The following is a 15,931-nucleotide window of genomic DNA, read 5'->3' as shown; positions in this document are numbered from 1 at the left end:
ACCAAATGTAGCCGGGTTTTCGCCTGAATGCTTAGACGATCGTTTCACCAACCTGTAAACAACTTTTCACCACATAAATGTTCAATGGGAAATGACTGTTTTGACTGTTTTCTAAGTACTTAATTCAGTTTGTGTTCAATTGTGTTTCATTCAATAAAAGGGATGGTACCACTATAATAACTAGCTGAAAAAAAACTAAATGGACTAACCAAAGTCTCCTAAGAAAGAATTTGGGTAAAACCACCAAAAGGGGCAGTATTATCATTACTAATATTAGTCAAACTGACATCTATATGTAGAAGTACTGATAACTTCACATGCTTTATTTCAACTATGTTACACTACGTTTTGAATAATAAAAATAGCTAAACATATTTGTGAGCATATGTCTATCTGTCACAATTTAATACTGAATCATAAGAAACCTGTGTCAGTCTGCATCACATGCAAGTGTTGGATTTGTATAACAGACAGCTGTCCAGAGATTCAGTAATCTACAGTACACTGTGAATGAAGTTCCCCTTGGTTTGAATGTGGATTCCTTCACAAAGCACCAAATGACGCACAATCTGTGAAACTACAGTGGACAATCCAGCATTGTCCTGTCTATACGTCTGCTTGTCTTTACTTACATATATATCAGGTACAGACGTCAGAAAATATGTACGTTGAAGCGAGTACCATCCCAAGTCTTGATGGACTGCTCCTGATTCAAGGGACCTTACACTTGAAGGACACACTCAGTAGCATCATAGCTTTTTGTTCATTTGAAATACTATTGAATTAAAACTGGGAATGTTTTCACTACCAATTACTTAGAATGACTGCTCTAGGAATGTCACCTTAACCACTTTGTCTGCATGTCTTTAATTTTTGAATAACCATTGTTGTCATTTTGAAGTCCTGGGCTTTTGAAGATTAATGGATGTGTAACTCTAGAACTGTAGGAAGGACAGCAGATGTACTGCTCCAGAATGTGTATGCACCTAATAAATTAGCAAAATATATTTGCACCTTGTCATGGAACTGTTTCTTTGTGTTTTGGCCCTTGTGGCCAGAATTGGACTAAGTCATATCGTTTTGAGCCAACCTTTCTTTTTTATCATTAGTTTTATTGCTTGCGCATCCTCACAAACACATTTAACGCTCAATTATGTTTTTAGGTGAAGTACATATAAGAGCATGTAACGGAGCACACTATTGACAATGTGCACAAACATTACCAAGTCTACACCCCATGCAAAGCTTATTTTTAAGAGGTTTGGTGGATCCAATCTCTGCTAGCTACCATCTCTGAAAATAAAGTGCAGTATATTTATCATCATCACCATCCTCCTCTTGTGTTTTTGTCTTGAGTGGGTAAAGTTATGTGCATAACAAGTAGACAGGTCATGTTTCTGGTCATCACAGGGGTAATAATGGTTCAATTCAGGCCATCTAGTTTGTTGTACCAACATTCAGTCATGCTTGCTAGCTTTAAAAACAACTGTGAAACTGGCGACCTCCTGCAGCAGCTAAGATACTTGTGAGTGTGTATTGACTTAACAGTCACGGAGACTATATGTAAACTATAAAATAATTGTGACAGTCTACAAATTTTCACTTAAATGACACTTTTATTGGAAAATGAACTACCATGTCCCATAAAACAATGTATATTCCATATATGTAGTAATTGTTTAACACATACTTGAGTCCAAATTTGTCTACACAAACCTGTGTGCAATAGCCAATAGTTTAGAATACTCTCCCTCCATTTTGCGCAAATGGGTCGGTATGGGCACCTTGATCCTCGTACCAGTTGGGTTTCCATTGTCCTCAATAAGAACAACATTGTTGGAGTCAAAGCGCGGGGTCATTCGATCCCCTGGCATCTTGTGTCCCACAATGAGGGCTTTTTTCTTCTGTCCTTTGATCGCCAAAAGCACTCTGTCACCCACTTTGCCAATCCCGTTTTTGGTGTAGACGTGAATGACCCTGGGGGGGCGGTGATGGAGGGCGGTTCCTAGGGTGCTGTTGTCCACAACTCGCACCCTCGTCATCTTTTGAATGGCCGCGGCAGAAGCAGATACGCTGCAGAGGATGGACGCGCACGTTTCAAGAAACCACTCTTTTACAAATCAGCACCATCAGTACTATACAACTTAATACTCAGACTGCACAGTACGACAGAATGCCTTTCTCATAATGGCCGCGAACGTTGAGGTTTGTATTAAACGACCTGAAGTAAGAAGTTATCATAGTTTACGATTTGAAAACGAGTATGCTTCCAATCGAACAAGTAAAAATACACTCTCGCTAAAAAGATAACTTACCTGAAAGTACAGTGTTGAGGTACTCTTAACATCTGAGTCAGGACAGTCCCAAAGCGTCTTACTTGTGCCATGTCAACCTGCATCGACATACAATTATTTTCTGGGCAATTCAGCGACCCAGTAAATTGATATTTGCGATATTTACATATGTCGCGTTATACTTTCAACGATGCAACTTTAGACAGTCTATACTTAAATGGTTTGAATTAATTTAGAATACATTACTATATTGGAATTCTGGCAGCTAAACTAACGCTTGTTGGCTCACGATCAGCAGCGATTATTACCGTATATGCAGTACGAATTTAACAACTAATATGCACTCACACGGGGTTTTAGGAAAGCGGTTAATATTGTGTGCGCGCCTACTAAAACACACAAAACTGGCAACGAATAACGTTAGCTATCTGATCTGAGTGTCACTCTCAAGATGGTAGCTAGTTGGCGAGCTATTTGAGACTGTCAGACTGCGAAGTGCATCCGTTTAAGAAACGGTATTAAAAGTCAGGTAATACTATACCAGCAATATGGCTAACTGTACCTACTATTCACATTTTAACAAAATGTAATTTACCGTTCATGAATGTCCCACACCAAAGTCGATATACGTCATAAAAAGCGACGGACGTTTCTTCTTCTGTGATTTCAATAAGGGCTGATAGACCGTCCGTTTGGCGCGTAGCGCCATCGACTGTGCTGGGTGTCATGATGAAAACTCAGCACCGCATTACTGGTTTTTGTTTTTCACTTTAACGTGGGATTGTTATTCCATCTTTATTTGCGCTTTAATGCACTGTTAAACATCATAATATTTGTCAACATGAGACATTTCACACTGATTGCCTCTTACGAAATGTATTTTAAATTATTTGGGCTTGCCAAAATTTTTGGCGTTTATGAGCATTGTAATTTCAACCTTCTGTCAGTAATTAATCCTGACGTATGACAGTTAACAGTTAGGGGTGTTGTCACATTGAAGTAACATATTAAAGAAAGTTAAATTGTTTGCAATCTGTATGCATTTTAGTCAAGAGGGAGTAACGACAGCCTTTATTTTCCCTACATTGGAGCACAGTAGATGGCAGTATGCACCCAAGTTGCCAAACTCATATTTTGAATAAACCGTTTTTAAATATTGAAGCAGGTCTCATCAGTTTTCCCACCCACCTACAGTATAAGTTCAGTTACATGTGAATATGTTAAATATGAATACATACACAATAGATTATAAGATAGTGATTCTTCTTCTTATGATATTTTAGGAACGATTAACTAAATGAATACATATATTTCAAATGTTATGTTTACAGTTTAATTTTTAAATGGTCATTTGTTTTAAAGCTGAACTGTGTAAGGGTGGCTTTTGACGAGCTCAAGAGGAGACCCAATGTGACTTTGGGACAATATGTCATAATAAAAAGGAAGTAACAAAACATAGCGACCATGGATGGACAATACTGTATGAATGATTAAAATGACAATATGGTGTTGAGAAATGAAACACAAAATAAAGCACATACACCTTGCTGATTTTTTGTTTGTAAAAGCATTTATTAAACTTGAACAAACTGTGTAAATGCATCACATAATGTCAAAAACGGATAAGCTAAAATCATCAATTGGCGCTAACTGCCTGGAAAAAAAATACTAATATTGATTGCTATGTTTATTATTTCTCAAAGACCTTATTTTAGTTTGCATTGTGTTTACCCCGGTACAAGATGTGTGTGCTTTATGTCTATGTCAATCTGACTATTGATTTGAAAACTAAGCCAGGGGTCATCGAGTTTGCTAACACAGGACGACTTCACAAAGCTGCTACTTTACATTCCTGGAACGTCTGCAGCGTAAGACATGCTTCCCATTCGCATTTACTTGAATAGCTAGCTGTTACCTAATTGACATGAAGAGCTACGTCCGTCTCGGAACTTGACCACGGTTTGCTGACAACCTAAGCGCCACCCTCCTTCTAGCGGCTAGTGCGTCTTCGGATTATCTGCAGTGTGGTCGTTAGCTATGTATGTATTTTCTCACTGTTGCTAATGTGGCAGCATTCTCCATTTACGAACATCAACGAACTGGTGGATGTATACGGATTTCTCATTTCGGATCATTTAAGTTGGAAATAGCACTATTTGGTTGCCGTCGTCAGACAGGTAGGTAACGCTCGACTGCGGTTTTAGCTAATCAGCAAACGTGAAAGACGGGGTATACCACAGGTTTTTGATATCTAGCCAGCTAGAACACGACCTCTCACTCACTCCTGGCTAGCTAATGTTACTTAACGTTAGCTGTTTACACTCTACAGAAGTCGCTCGTAGCTAGCGAGCGCAGACTAGCAAGCAGCTGGATACTTGTCACACCTTGAATTTTCTGCTTTGTTTTAGCAATCCTGCTACGAAGATATCCATAGCGATTTGAATAGCTAGCAAACGATAAACCATATTCGGTAAGTAACCAGTATCAGCATGGTGTGTTGCTTCTAGTTCTAGTTGCAAAACTAGTCTACGCAGTTCATTTTATGTTGTAGAAAAATATTTGAACTTTTTATCAATCGAAGTTTCTCTTTTTTTCGCCAGTTAACATTGCGACATAGCCTGGTAGCTATGTGAACTATAAGTTACCAGTGAATCAACACTTGTAGTCTAGAAACAATGGACTAACATGGATAATTTAGTAATCGAATTAAAGCTAGCAAGGTTGCTAGCTTGTTTACCGAGGGACTGTGTTGAAAGGACAACAACTCTGACCTCTGTCACAGCTATCTAGCTTGTTGGATACTTCACCATTCAACTATATTACTTATTGGGTTGTTCATTTTCGCAATGGTCCCCCGCTAACTATATCGCGCAACGTTATTTTCTAGACTGTTTCTGTGTATTAGCCGAGTCTATTCATTCATTTTTGGTTAAGTTGGCTAACAGTTCGATAGCTGGTGGTAAGACTTGGTCAAAGGTAGTTAGTAGTTGTTGTTCAAGTCGGGTAGCGTTTGGGAATTCGCTTGCACTTATTGTATGCAGTGACTTCCAGCTAAGTCTGTCACTTAGCTGGCACGAGGACGATCAGGCGTATCTGTACGGTCAGTCAACCCACAGCAGCAGCGTGGTTTTATTGCTCTCGCATACGTCCGTCACGTATTAAATGTAACAATAACTTGTTAACCGGCTATTACTGTGAAAGCAGACGTCGATGGATACGTGTAAACATTTCCAGTACCTGCGGATGAAGGACAAAATGTGACCACGTAATTTGTTATAGCTCGGTATGCTTCCATGAGTATGAAGTATTGCAAAGTTGTATGTAGGTAGCTGTTACTCGTGGTTTTGTCACGGTAGTAAGCGCATTTTTGATAATTTGTTTTAGATTAGCAGTGAAACAGTTACTATTCGTGGACATGCGACGCGTGAGTATAGCGCCAAAAGTCATTTTGAGACAGGTAGGCCTATTATGTGGGAAGTTTCAGCAAGAGTCTGGTCTTCCTTTCCGGAGCGAGACCATGGCATGTAGCTTATACATCCTTGGTTTTTCATCCTTGTGCACAACAGTAATACCTGTGGAATTTTACTGGGGTTGCGTATAGTTATTTATTTACGGCATATTATTTGATTTAAGCGTGCCCAGGGTTTACAAATCAGTTCTGGCAAGTATAGGCAAACTTTTGAAAATCAGACATCATTACCACTGTATTCGAAGCTACTAGGTGAAAGTTTTAGTTAAAATACCAATTGCAACATTTTTTTCATGTCTATAACGAGAATCTCTTGAAAGAAGTGTGGTCAGCGGTTAATCTTTTCAAAGTATTTATATATTTGATTACTGGAATATAGAAAAATGCATTGATTTTATTACAGTACTTCAAAACTCAAAGAAACGCTTGGCGGGATTTGTTCTTTTCTGTCTGGCAATGTCATAAATAATCTTCAACAGCAAGATTAGTGTTAATCCTTGTATCCCAGTTGGGGACATAATAAATGGATTATGACTGCAACATATTGACGAATTTGCTAATTATGTCTGACAGGAAATACTCTGCTGTTCAGTGCATTACCAGTGGTGGATATTTCATATCAGTATTAAGTACATATGCACTGGGCAGGTGTAATGCTTTGGTGTAAATGGGAATTGGTGTAAGGTCATTGCTGTCGATAGAGAAATAAATTGTTGGCTTGTTTTTATCTTGCCACATCAATAGTTTCATATAGTAGAAGTGTGCAGCTCTTTTGTGTTGATTTGTACATAATTGACCATTTTGTCTAATTAACAGGATTGGTCAGGGCCAGCATAAGTGGTGGAAAAACAAAATTTTCAAAGTGTCACTGAGTTTAGACTAGGATTGCTAAAGTTGCTATGGAGAAGGCTAACAAAATGCCCAGGGTGGAACAGTGTAGAAGCAGCAAATTGGCCAGGGTGGCAGTACAAGCTAATTAAATCATGGACATTTTTTTTTACCTTTTGTTTTTAAACATTCTTTTCCAGGTGCAGCAGAAAAGAAGCTGCTTGTGCCAGGTAACTGATCTGTCCTCAGCCAGCCCTATGTCTACGGTTAGTATGCGTTACACACGGTGGGGGTGGGAAAGCAGCCAGGGTTTCCCCCAGTTATTAATAGTGTGGGTGCGGCGAACCATTCAATGAGTGTGAGCCATTTGACAACACTGTGTCCTAAACTGGCAAATTATTCAGAATATGCTGTTACCTGTGCTGGCCCTAGCAGTGAGTTAATAGCTGGAATTCAGTTGAGCATTTCAGATTATTCAGAATAGTGAAGGAGGAGCTCAGTGCAAGCGGAGTTTAGACACTGGCAGTGGGGTATAGAACGGGTGCGGCATGTAACGATCGACAGCCTCCTAAAACCTTTTAGCAAACGGCTGTTTTGTACTTCTGGTAAACTTAAAGTAGGCATTTCAGATGGCTAATCCCAGAACATGTCAGAAAAAAGACATGCCTCTTACTGTTTTCAATCTAAGAAAGGACTGTTTTCAGAGAATAACTCTTCAAGTTTCTGATTTTTGTTTTGGCAGATCCGTCTGCCGTAATTCGAGACAACTGCGTTTCTCTCGCAGGCAGGCCGGGCCAGTCTTTCGACGGTAGTCCCTGCGCGGTCGGCCGCGTCGCAGTAAAGGGCGCTGATTCATGCTCATTGTTTACGTGAACTGGAAGCACATCCACGTGACAGAGGCTAACCGCGCTCACCTGCCTGGAAACAGGCTCGCGGCTCGCGGTTTCTCTTCGCTGGTTGTGTACTTTCGCGAGCAATATTGCATGCCCACAGCAAATACGGACGCAGACATGGGCGGGTGTTTTTCTTGCAGTTGGGATTTATTTTTACATAATATCAAAGCTCGTTTGGTGACGTGGATTACAAAGTGGGGTTCCAAATCGGCTGCTTTTAAAGGTAGGAGAAAGGCAGGTGTTTGGAGGTGTATAAGGGAGCCGACACAATGTGATCTTGGTTCTGGATTACCCTAATCCTAGTTGAGCTGTTTCAGATGCTCGTCTAGATTCCTTTCTACTCAGTGTTAGACATGCGTGGTTGAGTGGAAATAGATTACAGAGTTTGCTATGTATTGAAAAATAAGCAATGTTTTTCTTATTTTGTGTAATATAGGCGAAGGAGCTTCATATTCACATGTTCAAGCAATTATTTTTTTGTAATGACTGCAACATTACAGAAGCTGGGCTGTGTGCTTACATGGAGTGTTTGTGTGCTGTATGTGTTCGCATAGCTAGGGGGAAGATGCTGGTTCTCATTTCATGTCCTTTGTCAGTTGCTAGGTGACCAGGAACAAGCTTCCTACAGCAGTCGTCAGGATAAGCGAGTCCCTGTCATTATAACAACAACAATATTATTATTCTAATTATAATAACAATTATTATTACTATTATTATTATTATTGCGCAAAGGGTTGTGTACAGTAAAATTTTGCCACAGACTAAAAACACAACTTTTTAAACTGCATCTTGGGTCAACAAACTCAGACTCAGAAGAACTCCTAACGCACCAAGGCCATGCTTATGCTACTTTTAACACTGCACCCTCAAATCCATTGTGCTACTTACAGCACTGCATCCTTAAACTCCTTCTTATACCTACTATGGCACTTGCCATCACTTATGACCTCGGGTTATGCACTTTTTAAGTCAGTCTGGATAAGAGCATTTGCTAAGTGAGAAGATGTATACATATTGATAGATATTATGCATATTGTCTTGCAGATATAAGAATTAATAAAGCAAAAACATACACATTTTTTTCTGTACAACTTTCTGTTCAGCTTCTGAGAACCTGCAATGTCCCAGTATGCAGTTTTGCTTTACTCTGCTCACAGCGATGCAAAAACCACACTTTGGAGTAAGGGAAAATGAGGCAGTGGGGCTAGCTGCTCGGTGACCTTCAGGTGCCAGAAGCCTTCAGGTTGGGTTACTTTGTACCCCGGACCTGTGTTGGTTACACAGCTGTTTTCCGTTGGAGAGCCTACCCCCACCCCCCACCCCACCCCAACAGCTGAGAGAAGCAGTGTGGTGCACTCCTACTGCTGTCAGGCGAAGACCTTCCGATCGACAGCTGTAATAGAGCCTCTGCAGTACGCTCTTGTTCTGGAGTAACGGTTCTCTGCCAAACACGCGTCTCCTTATCCGCACAGTGTAGCCCTCTCCCACCGGAGCCCCAATATTCCCTCCGCCTCGTCCACCTGAATTTCCAACCGCAGTGCTACTTATCACCGCGTTTGCTGAATATAGGAGTCAACAAAACAGTGATATGGCAGTGCTGAGTCGCATGTCTCCCCCCCCTCCCCCCCAGTGGGGAAAAAAGTAGGTCTTTGTGTCAAAGTTCTGCTGATCCTTCCTTTATTTTTGTCTTGAAAATGTGACATGGGTTGCTGTGCAGATCAGTTTCTTCACTTCTCCCCCTTTCTGTTTGCTCTGTGATACACTACCGCTCATGCGAATGGCCATTTGTCATTGTTTTAAAGACATTAGGGCCGAGCGGAAGTGAAACCAATAGGATATAGCCTTAGCCACACTCTTCACACTGATTGCTGAGTATTATCAGGGTGTTAGCCAGGGCCTGCTTTTGTAGCTATTGCGCTTGTGGTTGTGGTCACTGGCTTTACCTCAGTGTGAAAATGCTGTGTTTCATTATTGGTTGTATGATGTCACGTGGTGCTCGACTTGGCCTTTTCTGCCCGAGCCTCTGCTTCTCACCTTTAGACGATATAGGCAGCGTGTCATCGAGCGGAATGTGCACTGGACCTTGGTGAAAAACATCCACTGGGCAACTTTTCCCAGGGAAACGTCTTACATTGCTTGGAAAAAATATTAAATAATTATAAGAATGTTGCATGTTAAAAAATCAAGTGTGCTCATTCCCCAGCACGCCCTCTTTGTCCACCCTGATGTTTATGCTCCTGATCTGGGGCAGTCTGTTCAGCATTGCCTTCTCTCCTTCAGGGCTGAGCTGCCTCATTTTGCAATTCCAGCTATTTGCCTTTCCTTGATTTCCTTCTTGTCTTTTTTTGCCATTTCAACCAAGGCAATAGCTAAACCGTTAAATTGTAAGTCAGTGTTCTAGAACTCTGTTGCTTTTAATGACCAGTAGTTATTGTTTTCATCAGCATTAGAATGTTCAGTTAAGAACATTGTGTTCTAGTCTAGCCTGGCTAAACTGTCAGAGAGAAGTGTTGAGCCTTACTTTTCCTTCTACACTGTCCGTTGGTGCGTACCTCGTTCTTTTGGGTATGCATTCCTCCCCTACTTGATTTAGTTCTCCTCTTGCCCTTTGAACTGGCCCTAGCTCTGTCAGTTAGGAAAATAGTCTTTTACCCCAAGGGGAAAGCGGTTGGGCGACGCCTGGTCATGTGACACATTCCAGTCTCCACCTCTGCCCCTCCGCACACGTGCAGTGGGGCGAAACTGTCCCAACACGGCTGTGACATAATTTCCGCTGTCACTGAAGGCTATGCTTGGTAAGGCCCGTTAATGGGGTGTAATGTGGTTGATCATTAACGCCGCGTGTTCCTGCGAGGTCGACTGAACGCGCTTCACTCCGGCACAGCTGACCGCACGCTGCGGTTTCGCTCTTTGCTTATCTGGCTGAATGATTGATATATGGGGCGACATAGCTCAGGAGGTAAGACCGATTGTCTGGAGGGTTGCCGGTTCAAACCCCGCCCTAGGCATGTCGAAGTGTCCTTGAGCAAGACACCTAACCCCTAACCCCTATCTGCTCTGGCGAATGAGAGGCATCAATTGTAAAGCGCTTTGGATAAAAGCGCTATATAAATGCAGTCCATTTACCATTTACCATATATTGCGCCATTGGTACCCCGGCCGAGGCCGGCCTCTAAACGCCGTCTCGTCTTGACGGTACGCGTAACTGATTCTTACGCGCGGGAGTTTCAGCCGCCGTGTTTTGGGGCTGACCGGAGGAGCAGAGCTCCCCACGTAGAGCAGTGGTGAAACGGGCCGGTGCTGCTGGAGCTGGGCCCGCGGAGCCGTTCTCCAGCTCGCCATCTCGTGTTGTTGTTGTTGAGGGTCAGGAAGCTGCCGTGTCACGGCAGGACTGTGTTTGGCTGTGGCGGGCACGGCGTGGTCCTCCAGGCTGTTTGCAGGGTAAACACTACCTGTACACACTGTCACCCAGCAGCAGGGCAGCCATGAGGACAGCCTGCTGGAGTAAACAGAATGCACTGCGTGGGCTAATCGTGCTTCTGCTACCAGCACGTGTATTACTGCACTAACCACCAATGAGCATGAATATTACTGCACTAACCACCAATGAGCATGAATATTACTGCATTAACCACCAATGAGCATGAACATTACTGTATTAACCACCAATGAGCATGAACATTACTGCATTAACCACAAATGAGCACAAATATTACTGCATTTAATGCAAATAATGCTGCATGTTAGCACCTGGGTTGGTACAATTCAGACTGGAGATATGCTCCAAAAACCTGCTCTGCATATTAGTGTTTTTATTACCTTATTCATTTTCCTTAATTGTTTGAATATGCAGGCTTGTTTTATAGTAAGCCCCTTTTACTAATTGCCCTCCTACCCGTATATTGAAAGTACTGAAGTATAAGTATTGAAAACTGAAAATATTTTGTTTGTCAAATCTAGCAAATTGAATTTTGTGCTGTTTTTGCTGTACACCTGATTTTCTGTGACACCTGAGAAGAGTTGTTTTTGGTATGCCCTGCTGGCACTTTTTAACATAGACGGTTAAAGCATGAATCTGTACTCTTGAGTTGTACAGACAGGATGTTCCATATGCCCCTGAGGGCGAGGTGGGTCAGGTAAGAAATCTCTAGCGTCAGCGTGTTTGCTGAAAACCTGGAGCTGCCGTCAGCCGCGGGTTCCTGGTTGTCATGTGGCCCGCTGCTGGCTGAGAAGGTTGCGTAGCTGCTGCGTAGAGGCGGCTCTGAAAGATGGGTAAAGACTACATTTCCCAGCAGCCTTTCCTTCCGAGTGTTTGTGAGTAATGGTGAGGGCTGGACAGAGCATTGTTCCTGCTGTACGGGCTCTTTTCTACCTGAAAAATCACCCTCAGTCAGTTGTGCGGCGTCGGCACGGGCCAGTGTGATGGAGGGCCGCGGTTTCTCTTTCAGTTTCTTGGCAGACTGCACTCTCTCCCAACCTGGCACTTGATAAATGAGTGCCATTCTTATCGCGGTGGTTTAATGGTTAGCTCTAGGGGGGAGGCAATGATCGTCCAATGTGTGCCAAACTGTCAAGGTTATGATCTTTGACTCCTATTTTGCTGGTGTGATGCACGCGTGAGATAATAACCTTTTCCGCACAGCCAAACTCTGTCATGAATGATAATTCCTTAAAGCAGATTTCTGGGCTTTCAAAATTCTTTGTTCCATCCATCGGATCTCTTCAGACTTCAGGCCTCTTGGGATTAAAAATGAACTGGAATATGCTCGGATACTTCGGGCTCGCATCTGTCCTCCTCTGGCCGGCTCAGGATGGGGGATCACAAATACAGAGTCAGTTAGTTTGGGACAGGGTGTGTGAAGCATCCGAAGGTGGTGGTCCAGGGGTGGTGGGGGCTGGCTGGCGTGGTGGACATACGGGGACAGACAGCAGGCTTTGGGGTGACTCAGGGAAGGGGGGCAGGTGCCCCACTGGTGAGAGTGGGTAATGAAATTGACAGTCCAATCCGGAGTTAAAACTTTAGGAAGGGTGTTCCTCCACCACATTCCCACCCAAACTAGATATCCACGTCACAGCGGGCTGTCTTCACACTGGCTTTGTGAAGGCCTTACATCTGCAATCATCCCTGCAGTGCATCAGCACTGAATTAAGTGGGGTTAACAGGAGACATGGTGTTAATGTGTCGGGGGGTGTATGTGTTCATTTGCCGGGGGTCTGAAAATGACTGCAGGAGGGGATCTCTCTCTCGCTCTTTCAATTTCTCTTTCTCTCTTATTCTTTTTCCCCTCTCTCATTCTCTCTCTGTCTCTGTCCTTCTCTCCCTCTTCCCCCGCCGGCACCTTCTCGCTCCTTGTTTTGTTTGTGTTTGGGGAGCGCGTGACGGAACCTGGCGCCATGGCAACCCTTAGAGCAGGAGAGGCGGTGCAGTTCTCCGCTCTGAGTCAGTCCCTCTGCGCGGTGGTCAGGCCACGCCCCCCGGCTCCTGACCCGTGGGAGCCCCGCCATCTCACCGGGCAGGACCTAAACCGCCAAAACCCCCAGGCTGTACAAACAGGCACCCCTCTTCCCTCGCGGGATACAGAGCGACCCCCTCATACGCATAATCTAACGTTTTAACAGACACAGTCACCCCGTACATTTTTACATGTTGACTGACTGTTTGCAAATGTTAGCCTCTCCTCGTCCAGTATTCTCATTCTCTTTCTCATTTTGGAGTTGTTCTGTTTTTACTTTCGTAATCCACAGTAGCAAAAAGTCAGTATTGTTTTATATTTATAATAGTAAAAAAAAAAAAAAAAAAGATGACAATTAGCATGAAAAATGAGATTTTTCTTTCTTGTGTTGTTTTGCTTTTTTAATTAAATAAGGAGTGAAAAATCTGCATGGGGGGGCGGGGGAGGGGGGGGTGGACTCTGTATATGGCTTGAGACTCGGCCACCCTATGGACTGCGTCTGTTCCAGCCATGCAGTGACATTGTTCCTAAGAAGCCTAGCTCGGCATTACACTAAGCTGCTGTGTAAAGCCATGTTGGCAACATCCCCAGTGAAATTATGCCAGGCTGTCTCAGATTTCACCCTTCTGTTTTTGTTTGCAGAAAATACTGCTGGGAAGCTGCAGGTGAAGTTGAAAAAATAATAATAATTTTTATACATATATACCACCCTGTGACTGCCATGAAAACTTTAGACTATTTTATAAATCAGGCTTCTTATTCAGGGTTTTGATAGGTCATGGCTTCCATTTAAAAAAAATCTTAGCATGATTAAACAACTTGTGTTATCTTCTTTTCCGCGTTTGCGTAAGCTACGCTGTGCACTAAGGCGTGACCCAAACCATGCCCTAAGAAACAAGGTACTTGACCGTGAACTTGTTGAACTGTTGCGCACCAATAAAGTGAATCTGCAGCACACTGTGCTTGTCCCTCCGCTCAAGTGCATAGATCACGACAGTAAAGATAACTTCACTCTGGTCCTACGTGTTCTTGTTGGGTCCCGAACAGATTCCTCTCATGGGATTTCTGTTCCGATGAGCTTTCTTAAAGGGTTAGCATCACATAATGGCGTCTCCCGAAGATATTGCACCTCTGAAGATTGTTGAAAAAGGGAGCTGGGACAAAAAGAGTTAGGGCTTATTCCTTGCCTTTATTTCAATAAAATAGTCGTTGTAACATTGTGAATCATAAAATTGGATACTTTCTTTCATTTGGCTGCTGCGTTTCATTTTTTATGGTACATTGTGCTTACCCTTTAAGCGTAATCTTTGTGATCTTTGAGGTTTTTTTAGGTTATTGTACCCTATTTAGACATGTTCTGGCATATCTCTGTTCTGTGTGAAAACCATGTTCCCATGGTTTGAATGAATATAAGGACTTTGCTTTTTGAAAAGCAGTTCAATTATTGTGCCCGTACAAGTTTTGCTGAATTGTGAATTGTTGCTAGGTTTCTGTCGTGTAGTTCATGTTTGGGTCAGATTGCTTTCACATTCATTGGTGATTTTTTGGCTGTCATTTTCTGTGGTGATGCTTTTCAGTAGAGAAAGGAGGACTTTTGGTTGATATAGAAATATTTCAACACTAATCATTGTTGCATTAACATAGCCGTTGTTGTGGAAGTATTGTACTGTTTTTTTTTTATGAATGTACCTATAAGAGTGTGTTAATTTAACTGCACTTACTTGATCATTTAAATTATCTTTCGTAACTTATTTCATGGACACAAATACTATGCTATGCTACACTATTTCATATTAATGTCACTTTAAGGTGTTCCACACTAACTGAACCAGGGGCAGCACAGGACAGTGTACTGGCAAAGCACATAGTCTGTTTACACAGCCCATCCAGGTGAAAATATCCCATAGTTTCTTTGTGTGGTTTGTGGACCCAATCAGGTGGGAGCGCCACAGCTATCGGTGGTTGGTTGGCTGCTCTTGTGTACGATACTGTGTCCATTTTGGGCCAAACAGCACGGCCTTGAATGGTGGCCTCAATTCGCTTTTTGTTGGTCCCTCCTGCGATGATGTCACTCCCTGTCGGTTTGGGGCGGGGGGGGGGTGGGGGTGGGGGTATAGACGCGTCGTTCTTCCGGCCTTCAGGAGAACAGCAGGAGGCAGGCAGGGAGCGAGCGGTAATTGAATTTGCGGGTCTCACAAGACCGGCCACGCGGCCTCCATCAGCGGTGCTTAAAGAGGGGGGGCTGGGGGGAGCAGAGAGGCATCTGCTTTGGGAAGGTTGTGCTCCCTGCCTACCCCCTCCCTCCCCCATCACCCCCCCCCCCTCCTCGTTAGAGGAACCCCTGCTTTCCTGGCAGAGATTCCAGTACCGTTCTCTCACCTGCCGGTTCAACCCGGCCCAGAAGGTGCTGGGTGCAGTGAAAGCCATACACGGTTTGGCTAAATTGTCCTAAGTTTTTTCCTAAATTGTCTCCCAATTCAGACGTCCTCTCTCTAAACGCATTAAGCTTATCACCCCCCCCCCCCCCCCTTCCACACTGTGTGAACTCACTGCCTCAGCAGGTGTAATCCTGTGGGATTAATGAGAGAGATCTTTCCTTCCGTTGCACGGTGCTGTCGCAGTGTCGGCCCAGGTGAAGCCCCCTGAGGCTGCCGCTGAGCTCACAGACGCGCGTGTTTAACTGCACAGGCTGGCACGCCTTCAGCTAACCGAAGCCTGTGCAGCCCCGGCAGTGAGCCTGTGCTGTGCGTGTTTAACTGCACAGGCTGGCACGCCTTCAGCTAACCGAAGCCTGTGCAGCCCCGGCAGTGAGCCTGTGCTGTGCGTGTTTAACTGCACAGGCTGGCACGCCTTCAGCTAACCGAAGCCTGTGAAGCCCCGGAAGTGAGCCTGTGCTGTGCGTGTTTAACTGCACAGGCTGGCACGCCTTCAGCTAACCGAAGCCTGTGCAGCCCCGGCAGTGAGCCTGTGCTGTGCGTGTTTAACTGCACAGGC

The 15,931-nt window shown here is 43.7% G+C and overlaps 2 protein-coding genes across 12 annotated transcripts in view; one reads left to right on the top strand and one right to left on the bottom strand.

The window, feature by feature from the left end:
* Nucleotides 1–1,596: 1,596 nt before the first annotated feature.
* On the bottom strand, nt 1,597–3,031 carry mrpl14 (mitochondrial ribosomal protein L14). 2 transcript variants are annotated; one of them, XM_035399814.1, is made up of 3 exons: nt 2,890–3,031; nt 2,316–2,392; nt 1,597–2,073 (listed from the first exon to the last, which is right to left on the bottom strand). In XM_035399814.1, the coding sequence occupies exons 2-3, from the start codon at nt 2,384–2,386 to the stop codon at nt 1,707–1,709; spliced, it is 438 nt and encodes a 145-aa protein (XP_035255705.1). In that variant the 5' UTR covers nt 2,387–2,392; nt 2,890–3,031; the 3' UTR covers nt 1,597–1,706. The 2 variants fall into 2 exon arrangements, with proteins under 2 accessions (XP_035255705.1, XP_035255706.1); XM_035399815.1 differs by lacking the exon at nt 2,890–3,031 and adding an exon at nt 2,643–2,865.
* A 1,131-nt stretch (nt 3,032–4,162) lies between these two features.
* tmem63ba (transmembrane protein 63Ba) overlaps nt 4,163–15,931 on the top strand; it is a 45,278-nt gene continuing 33,509 nt past the window's right edge. Inside the window, exons 1-3 of one of the 10 annotated variants that reach the window (XM_035399459.1) lie at nt 4,330–4,471; nt 4,703–4,764; nt 6,792–6,821. Coding sequence is in view for 4 of the 10 variants with exons in the window: in XM_035399452.1 (XP_035255343.1) it covers nt 4,336–4,471; nt 6,792–6,821 (166 nt within the window). In the remaining 6 variants the exon portion in view is untranslated. Of the gene's footprint in view, nt 4,472–4,589; nt 4,765–6,791; nt 6,858–7,456; nt 7,708–15,931 lie in introns of those variants that run through there. The other 9 variants (XM_035399455.1, XM_035399452.1, XM_035399458.1 and 6 more) reach the window with 9 other exon arrangements.

This window comes from Anguilla anguilla, chromosome 18 (genome assembly GCF_013347855.1).
Source record: "Anguilla anguilla isolate fAngAng1 chromosome 18, fAngAng1.pri, whole genome shotgun sequence".
Lineage (NCBI taxonomy): Eukaryota > Metazoa > Chordata > Actinopteri > Anguilliformes > Anguillidae > Anguilla > Anguilla anguilla.
This window is presented reverse-complemented; position numbering and strand designations above follow the sequence as displayed.

Coding starts and splice junctions, on each gene's coding strand:
- mrpl14 (XM_035399814.1), bottom strand. CDS start 2,386: ATGGCACAAGTAAGACGCTTTGGGACTGTCCTGACTCAGATGTTAAGA. Junction 2,074..2,315: donor CCTCAACACTGTACTTTCAG/GTAAGTTATCTT, acceptor CATCCTCTGCAG/CGTATCTGCTTCTGCCGCGG.